The 12,575-nt window shown below is 35.8% G+C and overlaps 1 protein-coding gene across 2 annotated transcripts in view; it reads left to right on the top strand.

Annotated features, from left to right (window-relative positions):
• ACACA (acetyl-CoA carboxylase alpha) overlaps nt 1-12,575 on the top strand; it is a 195,855-nt gene that overhangs the window by 36,942 nt on the left and 146,338 nt on the right. For both annotated transcript variants that reach the window (XM_072422398.1, XM_072422391.1), the window contains exons 14-21: nt 1,446-1,596; nt 3,052-3,155; nt 3,735-3,816; nt 4,335-4,480; nt 5,491-5,641; nt 8,489-8,623; nt 10,800-10,946; nt 12,017-12,205. In XM_072422398.1, coding sequence (XP_072278499.1) covers nt 1,446-1,596; nt 3,052-3,155; nt 3,735-3,816; nt 4,335-4,480; nt 5,491-5,641; nt 8,489-8,623; nt 10,800-10,946; nt 12,017-12,205 — 1,105 coding nt within the window. The remainder of the gene's footprint in view (nt 1-1,445; nt 1,597-3,051; nt 3,156-3,734; nt 3,817-4,334; nt 4,481-5,490; nt 5,642-8,488; nt 8,624-10,799; nt 10,947-12,016; nt 12,206-12,575) is intronic.

Raw genomic sequence — 12,575 nt, 5'->3', positions numbered from 1 at the left:
TAATTTAAAAGAATTGCTTTATTCCATTCTTTTCATTATTTTATTAATGTATTTTATTGGTGTATCACACTTCCAGTTCATGCCCACATTTTGCAAATGTACCAAGGACAATTTCTGGTGGAGCCAGATCAACCTAAGGTGGAGGGGAACCTGGAGTTCCCAGAGGAAACCATTCAGACTCCATGAAAATAGTCTTCTGGCTAGGTTTTGAACCTAGGATCCAGCACTGCAGAGGCAAAAGTTCTAGTCACTTAGCCATCTGTATTTCCTAGTCCAATGATTGTGATTCGAAATCAATCCCTTGAAGGGAAACACTTTAGCCCCTGAAATGTGTTGGATGATGTCTTATACTATATTCTGGTAATAAAACTTTCAATTGGATTTCATTTTACCTGTGCTGTACTTTTTCCCTTCAACTATTCCAAATGTCTTTTTGGAGTTATGCTTGGGTTGGTGGGTGTGACAATTCGAAAAATATCTGTGAATTTGTTTGAATGTGTATTAAAAAACAGAGGCTTAATCCAGACTGTACATATGACTGACACATCCAGACTGTGACTATATGTATATCAAATTGGTTAAATGTTATAAAAATATGTAGGTACAAATAGATGTGGAACCTTTTTTTTTATAATATAATTTTTATTATTTTTACAAAACATTACAACAGACATGGCATACATCAGCAATTAAATATACAGAAATGACATCACAATTCAGTTAATCCTGTTTTAAAAGAACAGTAATCACATTAATAGTTATGTAACTCTGAAGGTATGCTATATATAAAGACAAAAACAAACCAGGGGAAAACCAAAGCCTAAAGCCCAGAACTTGCCGTAAACTGATTTTACAAACAACATCCAAAACCCTTAACGGTCATATTAATTACTTCCGTAGAAGATAAATAAAGTTATGTTAAGACAAACCATGTGTAACACCCCAAGTGGAATATTTAAATCGGTCATAGATGTGCATTTTTTTCATGCACACTGATTACCTTTTTTATAAACTTACACCATATCTGAAAATAGTGGGTGATTTGCTTATCCTCCGCACTTTCTGCTTCGATTGTTTCTTTGTTAAAGACTGTTTTCAATTCTGTAATTACTCCTTGCACAGAAGGCGCTACTGGGTTAATCCATTCCTTCAGAATAACCCTCCTGGCTACCAATAAACATATGGTAATCCATCCCTTATGTTTTACCTGTGTGGCCATGGTGAGGTACCTGTTCACAATATCCAAATAAACACAGAACAGGATCCATCTGAAATGTTTTGATTCCTGGTTTCATTTACAAATCTCAGTACTGCTTCCCCGAATTTTTAAATCAATGGACAACTCTATGAATAATGTGTCAAAGTAGCATGTGGTTCTGATGTGCAACCATTTTACCAATTCCAATTTAGACTTTCTACTACACTTACTCTTTTTTTTTCTCTAGTAACATGGTTGTTGCATTAAAAGAGTTGTCTATTCGTGGAGATTTTCGAACAACTGTGGAATATTTGATAAAGCTTCTTGAGACTGAAAGTTTCCAGCAAAATCGCATAGACACTGGATGGCTGGACAGGCTGATATCAGAAAAAGTGCAGGTAACTTTATAACGAAATGATAACTATAGTTGATATATGAACAACAACTAAATTGCCTAGGTCAGTCCATTCATTCATTCATTTTTAAGGATAACAAAAAATACCTTCCAGGTGAACTATACCTAGTACTATGTACAGATATTGGCAAATATTTTTGCAGATATTTGCTTTTCTCTGTTTTGAACAAATTGATGTTTGTCTTACTATTTACTTTGTCTAACCTAGTGGCAAAGTTAGTAAGAACAGCTTCAGTGCTGTAATTAAAAAAGAAACTATTTGTAATTTGTTTAGGTTAAAGCCTTTACAAAATAGCTTTGAAAAGGGTAGGCGAAGTTTCCAATGCCAGGGGTACCTCCAGTTTTACTTCCAAGTCTGTGCACTAAAAAGCAGTACGCCATGATCCCAGGATCCTGGATCCCATATTGCAAAAAATTAATTATGTTTGAGTCCTTTAGGAAAATTGCAGCAGATTCAAGTAATAATGTGGCAATGACTTTACTGGAAATTAAAGTTTCTAATGTGAACTATCCTTAGTGGCTACCTGTAATGTAGTTGGACTGTATGTATATACAGCAATAAATTAGGTTAAAATATGATATATCAAGACAAGAATGTGACAATCAGCTGAAAAGCATAATACTTTTCATCAAGGAGAAAACTTGTTGTACACCACCAGACTTACCCAGCCTTATCAACACTTATTTTGATCAGATAGATTCTATGGAAATCAAAGGTATTTGTTTCAAAACATTTTAGCCACAATGTCCATGGCCAAGATAAGGCTGAAAATGTGGTCAGTACTTCATTTAAGTTTTTACAATATAGCATAATGTATAGTATTTATGTATTAAAAAATTGGCAATCCTTTTTTGTTATTTTTTTTTTTTTATCTGATTGATTTCTTTTGATAACTAGGCCCCTATGAGCATTGACTTTTGACAGCAGAAGTTCTCCCCTGCTGGATTTTAGACCAACTTTCAGTTATGTTATGCCGATGAGCAGGGAGTGGTGCAAAATAGACCAGCAGGGAAGAACGGCAACGCCACATGAGACAGAATTTAGGAGCTTACTGGATCTTAGGCAGGATCAATTAGTTTTTTTTTTTTGTCCTTTCTTTTCTTTAAAGAGACAAATGAAGGGAAATGTGTTTGTATTGCACAGATGTGCTGAATATTTTTTGTTTTGACATGTACTATAGTTGAATACCCCTTTGTCAAGATGACCATACAAGAGGAATTTACACGAGTAGACAGACATTTTTAAAATTTCAAAATGGCTCAAAAAAGCCTCCTACTGCCAGACATTTCAAAAGTAATTCACAGTGTGCATATGTATAATTTTCTTTTGTCTTATTGGATTTGATGGTAACACACAATACTTATATAATATTAATTTAAGTGTATTTAGCATTGCTATATGCTATAGTTTTTAACTTTATTACTTCCAATCTGCCAGGCTGAGCGACCAGACACTATGCTGGGAGTTGTTTGTGGAGCATTACATGTCGCTGATATGAGCCTCAGGAACAGCGTCTCAAATTTCTTGCACTCATTGGAAAGGTAAGAGTTAGGGAGAATTTTCAATAAGTCCTTATGAGGAAATTCACAATATATGGCAACAGTGTCACGTTTTAGGAAGGCTGCACCTTTTGGCCTCCCCTAAATTCTATTCAGTGACTAGGTGGAGAGGACCTTATCATTATGTTGCAGCAGGAGGAAGCATTTCCTAAAGCTTTTCTCCCCAATGATTAAACTGCAGCATTGCAAACTTTGTGGAAAGTTACAAAGTGGGAAGCTGCAGCAGGTGTTTGTGCCATTTTTTTTAAGTCAGAAGTGAAAATTTGCAAGCCATGGTGCTTATGGTGAAAACATATCTCCAGCAGTGGACTTGTGCCTGTCACTAGCTTAGTATATTGTAATGGTATACTTTTATATTATAGAGTTTTTAAATATACTGTTGAAAACCATTCTCTTTAAATATGCAACAAAACTATTATTAATAAATTATATTAACCATTTAAAATTCGGACTTATGTTGGTGACTGTTTTATTTATTTTATTTTACTCTACTATGTTAATAGATTTTTTTATTCAATTCTATTCCACTTCTGTAGTAATATACATTTTTTTTCATTTCAGAGGACAAGTGTTACCAGCACACACATTGTTAAATACAGTAGATGTAGAACTCATTTATGAGGGGAAGAAATATGTTCTCAAGGTAATTGTATTGTATGAACATTTACTGTCGAAAACATGTCATATTTGTTCCTTTTCTACCACTTATATTCTGATATTAGTACAATGTATACCCAATGTCCTCATGTAAAGGTTATTAGTATTACAGTTTATTGGGGGGAGGCAGTGTAAACAAGAACAGAGTGCAGTTTGTCTTTCAACTATAGACACATGTATGATTTGCCTGCAGTTTATGTAGTCAACCCTCTGTTTATTCATCTGATATAACACACAGTGTTTCAAATGGAAAATGTAATGGTCAATCAATTTGAAATATAGTGAAACTTGCAAATGGTTATACTTCAAAAAACAAAAAGGTTCACTGAAACTTTGCGGACAACTTTTGTCTTTTTCCACTCTCACTCTTCTAGGTTTCTGTTCTGTGATGCTGCTGCTGTGTCTAATATTCTGTTTTCAGATCATTTTTGTTGTCAGATGACTTTTAAATGTAATGGACACTGAAGTTTGAAATGCTCATGAAATGTTATATATTGCATTCAGGTTACACGTCAGTCTCCAAATTCCTATGTAGTGATAATGAACAGCTCGTATGTGGAAGTGGATGTTCACAGGCTGAGCGATGGAGGCCTGCTTTTGTCTTATGATGGCAGCAGCTACACTACATATATTAAAGAAGAAATTGATAGGTAACCTTCAATACGCCTGTTTTGTGCACCTGTCTGTATTTGATAACAATCAATTTGAAATTCCCACATTTGTTTTTTGTGAAAAAAACAAAACAAAGAAAATATGAGAGAAAGGAGACTAGAAGCCTAAACCTTTGGGCTGGCTGGGCCACTCCAGGAGCTTCAAATGCTTCTTCTTGAGCCACTTCTTTGTTGCCTTGGCCGTGTTTTTTGGGTCATTGTCATGCTGGAATACCCATCCACGACCCATTTTCAATGCCCTGGCTGAGGGAAGGGAGGTGCTCACCCAGGATTTGACGGTACATGGCCCCGTCCATTGTCCCTTGGATGCGGTGAAGGTGTCCTGTCTCCTCTGCATCATTCAGGGGCCACAATCTAATCTAAAATTTGGCAGAGGGGCCGGGCTGTTGGGAGAGTGGGCGGGATTTTGCCATCATGATGCCACTGAACGTGACAACATGATGACATAATTCCGCCCACTCTCCCATCGCAGATCTGAGCCTGCAATGGTAGAGTAGGCGGGTTGTTCGGCCCACTTCCCCTAGGAACCGCGGCCTGTTTTACCTGGCCCGTTCAATATATAATGAAGAATATACTGGGGTTTTTTGATCGCTGGATTTCTTTCTTTGCTGACAGCACAGGCATGTTCTAAGATGACAGTGACTGGATCTATTAGGCTCAGATTGTCAAAGAGTTGTTAAAGGAGCATGAAACATTATTTTTACATAGATTGGTCACTACAGAGTCCATACCTTAACTCCATTGAAAATCTTTGGGATATGCTGGAAGAGACTTCACACAATGTACCGACTCTCCCATCAACAATGCAAAATATTGGTGAAAAATGAATGTAAACTTATCAAATCAATACCACCAATGCATGCTGTAATGAAAGCTAAATCAACCAATTAAATGTGTGTGTGTGTGTGTGTGTGTATATATATTAATATATATAATCAACCATATGGTCTCTCAAAGGTGTGTTTTTTTTTGTTTTTTTTTTCAAACAGATATCGCATTACCATTGGAAATAAAACATGTGTCTTTGAGAAAGAGAATGACCCCTCAATCCTGCGCTCTCCTTCAGCCGGCAAGCTTATACAGTATGTGGTAGAAGATGGTGGCCATGTGTTTGCTGGACAGTGTTATGCAGAGATAGAGGTATCACAGAAAATGCAATTGCAATGCAATTCTTAAACATATTTATTATTTTGTGTGTAATTTTATTGTATGCGAAGTACCTTTTTGGAATCAACCAAGTGTAAGTCTCGATATGTAAGTTTATTCAGAATGTGTTTAAAGCATCACTTAAAGAACAGAGAGGGAAGAAATGAGTATGTGCACATGAATACTTAACCATCCTAAAATAATCTACCTAACCCTTACACTCAAAACTAATACTTTATTTTTAGGTAGATAATCGTGATATAAACAGTCTAATGGATTTTTTGAGCTAATGGATTAATTTTTGAGCTCTTCTGAACAACTGCTGTGGCCAATATAAAAGATATTTGCTTTCCCCTCTTCAATTTTTAAACTGTTTTACATATGAAGACTTAAGCAATACTCCATGTGGTAATACCCCATGCTAGGTGGGAACAACTAAACCATTAAGGTGGATGGAAACCAGAATTATGGTTTAGTGAACTTGTCGATGGAGCTTCTACGAACTATAAGGACCCAGTTTTTGATGCAGCTTTCCAGATTCCATCTCTTAAAATTTTACTTATGTGTGTGATCACTTTTTAAATGATTTCTCTTTAATCATTATTTAAATCTTAAAATAATACCCTATTTGCAACATTTTAACCTGTCCTCTAAACTTTACCTTCCAATCCTAGCCTGTACACCTTACTAAATGTAAAAAATATAAATACCTAAGGGCTGTATTAACAATAACTATTCACTGTTATTATTTTTATATTCCATAATCTTTATTAACCAGTTTGTTTTATTTTTTAATGGTGTTTTTTTTTTTTCATTTCTAAGTATTTAATGTATATTCTATATCAGAATTTGTGCCTATACTTTCTTTTGGAATTCTTATGGAAGAATGATTGTATCATATTCAAAATATATGATACATTAGGCATATCTTCAGCTCCATTTTTTATCCAAAAACAAATTTCTCATAAGCATATAAAGGGCACTGTATTCTAATCATAGTTCTTCGCACATTTTTACAGAACTGTCTATCACTTTTTTCTTACTGTGGACTTTTAATTCTAAATGTCCGCAAAAAATGGAAATACATTGAAAAGTGATATTTACTTCAAAACATTTTTAACTTGCCAAAGATATCCAAAGTGTACAAAGTTTTACACATTACCTCTACATGGCTCACTTTCATTTCCTGAAAACTCAATAGATATTACACCCCTTTTTTATTTTTTTTTTAAGCCTAATTTTATTGTAAAACAGTTTAATGAAGCAATGCAACAGATCTTATGTTGCTTGTTCAGGTGAGAGATGTAGGAAATAGATTTTCTGCTTGACAAGTCATAATACTTTAATCTTTGCAATCATACTGTCTGAAACAAGTAACCATAGGGTTACCAGTTTGAGAAAGTGGTTCAATGTGCTCTTTTTGTACTATGGTTGTCTGAAGAAAAAGGGCTCACTTTCTGTATTTTAAATGACATAAGAACAAGAATTGAAATAATATTTGCAATTATATATTAGTCATTTATAGTCTTTTCGTTTACAGCTGACTGGATTGGCAATAATTAATGAACTAGGAGAGTCATGTACCATTCTGGTCTAGACATTGTGAGAATAGCCTGAAAGTGACACTGGGTTCCGTTTAAGATGCTTTTCATACCTGTTTCTGCTAAAAAAAGTCACAGAATGCTGTCCAGCTCAGGTCAGACCAAGCACTGGAATCTACCTAGTTTGTGAAGGTCTCTGGGCACCTTTACAAACTCTCTATGAAAACACAGACAGCTCTTCCCAGACACCTCCCAGACTTGTTTCTGTTTGCTAAATTTGTTAAATTGTGGTCTCATCCCACTGTAAAGCCATCAAATAATTATGTTCACTGTAATGTCTCAGTTTACAGGATGTCTCGGGCTCAAAAAGTCTAGTGATAAGCGGTTAGCAGCCCCATTAAAGGGCACATTACCATCAGCAGCATTGGTCTGTTGTCTAATGCAGTCCCAATGTACTAAATTGGCAATTTGTCCTATGCCCCATGGCTTCAGTTCACACCAATGTATTAATGTTCACTGGGAAACAGAATTTCTCTGCAGAATGTTCAACACTTAACTGTAATGAATGAGGGTGCATAGACATATAGCTGACATTCTATGCAAATGTAAGGGCTGCTTTCCTTTAAGCCCCCCACTGTCTTTAAAAATATAGCGTTTGCAATTAATAAATAGAAACCATTATGCACCCCCATTCTGGCCCAAGATGCCTGCAGTGAAAAACCCACTGCAATGCATTTCTATATTCTATTAGAGTGCTTTAATTGCATATATTATTACATTGCTTTACCACATGCTAAATGTGCACCAAACATAACGTTTGTGGTGTTAGCTAAACCTTCTTCTCCCCTCTCACTGGGAGACCCTGGCTTTGGTCAGTCCTTGTTACTTTGTTTTGTCAAACCATGACAGTATGCGTAAATCTTTCATAGTTTTTCAGTATGTTTTATTGGTGCTTCTTCTCGGATTCCTTACCTCCAGTCCGCTAGAATTTAGGGGGAACATTCTGCATTCCTTCATTTCATTTTTACTTTTTCTGTAATCAGTGGGCCAAATCTCAACATTTTCCCAAGGACACAGTGGGCCACTCAAAAAAATGGAAAATGATTTTGGATCATTTGCTGTGCATAGTTTAGCATTCTTTTGAGATGAATATGAACATATGTATTGAACATGATCTCAAATTACATTTTGTATTTTTAACCATGGATCTGTGGAATGAACTGGTAAATTATTTACAGTATATATATATATTCACATATACATATATGTATTTACATACAAGTAATAAATTTTTTTGCAGGTTATGAAGATGGTGATGACCTTGACAGCCATGGAATCAGGATGTATACACTATGTAAAGCGTCCAGGTGCTGTCTTGGAGCCTGGATGTGTAATTGCAAAACTTCAGCTAGATGACCCCAGCAGAGTGCAACAGGTAGATCAACGAAATAAAAGCAAAAGCTTTTGTTTTATAATTTTGTGCTGGTACGTTTTTTACAGTTAGGTCCATACATTTTTGGACAGAGACAACTTTTTTCTAATTTAGGTTCTGTACATTACCACAATTAATTTTAAATGAAACAACTCAGATGCAGTTGAACTGAAGACATTCAGCTTTAATTCAGTGGGTTGAACAAAAAGATTGTTTAAAAAAAGGAGGAACTAAAGCCTTTATTTTAACACAATCACTTTGTTTCAGGGGCTCAAAAGTAATTGTGCAATAGACTCAAAGGCTATTTCATGGGCTGGTGTGGGCAATTCCTTCATTATGCCATTATCAATTAAGCAGCTAAAAGGCCTGGAGTTGATTTGAGGGGGAGGGTGGCTGCTTGTATGTGGAAGATTTTGCTGTGAACAGACAACATGCAGTCAAAGGAGCTCTCCATGCAGGTGAAACAAGCCATCCTTAGGCTGCAAAAACAGAAAAAACCCATCTGAGAAATTGCTACAAATGTTAGGAGTGGCAAAATCTACAGTTTGGTACATCATGAAAATTAAACAAAGCACCGGTGAACTCAGCAATGCCAAAAGACCTGGACATCCACGAAAGACAACAGTGGTGGATGATCGCAGAATCACTTCCTTGGTGAAGAGAAACTCCTTCACAACAGCCAACCAAGTGAACAACACTCTCCAGGAAGTAGGCGTATTGATATCCAAGTCTACCATAAAGAGAAGACTGCATGAAAGTAAATAACGAGGGTTCACTGCAAGGTGCAAGCCACTCATAAGCCTCAAGAATTAAAAGGCTAGATAGGACTTTGCTAAAAAGAAAAAAAAACATCTAAAAAAAGCCAGCACAATTCTGGAAAAAGATTCTTTGGACAGGTGAAACCAATATCAACCGTTACCAGAATGATGGCAAGAAAAAAGTATGGAGAAGACGTGGAATTGCCAAGCCAGTCACCTGATCTGAACCCAATTGAGCATGCATTTCACTTGTTGAAGACTAAACTTTGGACAGAAAGGCCCACAAACAAACAGCAACTGAAAGCCGCTGCAGAAAAGACCTGGCAGATCAATAAAAAGGAGGCAACCCAGCATCTGGTGATGTCCAGGAGTTCAAGACTACAGACTGTCTTTGCCAGCAAAGGGTTTTCAACCAAGGATTAGAAATGAACATTTTATTTTCAGCTTTTTAATTTGTCCAATTACTTTTGAGCCCCTGAAATTAAGTGATTGTGTAAAAAAAACAAAAAAAAAAACGCTTTAGTTCCTCACATTTTTATGCAATCTTTTTGTTCAACCCACTAAATTAAAGCTTATAGTTTGCAGTTCAACTGCATCTGAGTTGGTAAATTTAAAATAATTGGTAATGTACAGAACCAAAATTAGTAAAAAGTTGTCTCTGTCCAAATATTTATGGACCTAACTGTACTTGCTGTGTGGATTTAGACTTTATAGAACTCTCATCTGAATACAAAGTTTTAGAGTTGACAGAGGTTCAAATGCTGGGAGGAAATGTTCCAGTGGGGATGCTCGGTTAGGGATTGCTTTAGAATGAATAGCTTTAGCCTTGTATCATAGTACATCTACAAATTATACTATTGGTAACTTTCAATAAGCTGTGGTTTTGATTCACTTCTGTAGCGTTGTATTTTTTCCTAACCTCAGCTCTTAGCCGTTGACAGAATGCTATGTATTCTGTGAACGACTAAGAATAGGGAAATAAAAAGGATAGTAATGATGTCATTAATGTATAAAAAGTGAGAAGCATAAGCACACAATCACAACAAAATAATGCTCAATGCTTTTGTAGCACTTGTTCTGTTGTGACCGTATGCTTATGTTTCTCCCTTTTTTTTTTTTTTACAAGTTTACAGTTGGTGATTGTAAACACCTTTTTTGTGAAATCAAACCCTACATTGCTTGAAGTCTCTGTTTGCATATTTTGTTGTATAATAGTGTGCATAGGTCTGCTCTAATCAATTCACATTTACACCCAGCGAAAGTTGTTTACAAATTCATTTGAAAAAAGTTAAACCTGAAGTTGCACTTTAAGAGCTGAGCATAAAGATTTAGATTTGATGACTGCCTCTATACAGTATTTATTTATTAATTCTGTAAGTATCATGATAAGTTATCATTTCATTGGTTATATTTATTTGTAGGCTGAACTTCACACAGGAACTTTACCACAGATACACAGCACTGTGCTGCAGGGAGAAAAGCTACATCGTGTATTTCACTATGTTCTAGATAACCTGGTGAATGTAATGAATGGATACTGTCTTCCAGAACCTTACTTCAGCACCAAGGTAAATTTATTTATTTTTTTTTCTGGTGGGGGGAAAATATATTTTGTATGTTTTGTATAGCAAAATTTACCATTAAAAAATTTTGCCGAACAACTATTTGAAGGTAATATGTTACCAGATGTGATACAAAAAATGTAATGTGAAAAAGCTCAAAATGTCGTTTGTTTAGGCCTTGTCCATTCTGTAGAAGTAGTTTTCTTTAAAAAAAAATTATCTCTTTATTGATCAGAAATTGACCAGTAGCATGAATCAGGTTTCACTGCATTACACAATTTTTTTATTCCAAAATGTTTAACAGGATAAAAAGCAAAGCTATACCATCCTATGCATAGTGATGTCTCTTCTGTATATTATAATTATTATTATCAATATTATTATTAATGAACAGTATTTGTATAGGATCAACATATTACGCAGCGCTGTACATTAAATAGGTGTTGCAAATGACAGACTGACACAGATAGTGACTCAGGAGGAGTAGGAGAAGTCCCTGCCCGAAAGAGCTTACAATCTATGAAGTGGGTGGGTATAGGTTGGTGACCAATATTGCTTAACTGCAGCGGAGAATAGAGTGGTCACCTACAAGGGTAGGCTGCTGTCCAGCAGGGTCATGGGATTGGTTACAAAGTATTAACTATATTTTGGAAATTTAAAAGAGTACACATTCAACTTTGTACAGTAGTTAGCATTCACCCTGCAGGTTTGTTTTAATCCTAACAAGTAGTAAGGCTTGCCGGAGGGCATTAGTATTAAATGCACTCGAGGCTTGCGCAGAGGTAGTCTAGACTGTAATTCATATTTCAAGACATGCCACTTTTATTGACTACAAAGCATGCACAGAAAATATCTGGGATTTGCCCTTTTAGTGGCTCTTTCTGACACTCCCACAGACCCAAACTTCGGGAGACTGTCTGGGCTCTCCCAGGATACATGCTACACACTGACTTTCTCCCTCAGCCACCTGGCCTCAGGCTCCAACTCCCTTTATCTTTTATCTTGAAAGCACCTCCAAACACAGCCTTACATTTCTCACTATGCTACATTGCTTTAAAAATAATAATTTTTTGCAGCTAAAAGACTGGGTGGAGCGACTGATGAAAACCCTCAGGGATCCATCTCTTCCTTTACTGGAGCTTCAGGACATTATGACCAGCGTATCTGGACGTATTCCACCAAATGTAGAAAAAGCGATCAAAAAAGAAATGGCACAATATGCTAGCAACATTACTTCAGTGTTGTGCCAGTTTCCAAGCCAACAGGTAAAAGTTTATGTAAAAATCAAACCGTATGTAAAATATAAAAAGGGATATGAAAAGAATTTTGTATTTCCCAATACACATCTACTTGTGGCACAGTGCTGTGCTTATCACTTTAATGGTCACAGACAAGTTAGTGGAATTTGATATGATTAAAACCTCCATCTACTTTTCACAGATATTATTTATAATCCATAAATGCCTATCTTGTCTTACATATTAATGTGGATAGAAAAACAACCAATTGGAGCCAATCAAATGGTATAGCTGAAAATGAATGGTAAATGGTAAAGAATGAAAATAAATGAAATTAATCTTTTTAATTTTCCTTCTTCTACATCTCTCTCCTTACCAATCTGAATAAATTTTTTCA

The sequence above is a fragment of the Pyxicephalus adspersus genome, chromosome 1 (genome assembly GCF_032062135.1).
Source record: "Pyxicephalus adspersus chromosome 1, UCB_Pads_2.0, whole genome shotgun sequence".
Lineage (NCBI taxonomy): Eukaryota > Metazoa > Chordata > Amphibia > Anura > Pyxicephalidae > Pyxicephalus > Pyxicephalus adspersus.
This window is presented reverse-complemented; position numbering and strand designations above follow the sequence as displayed.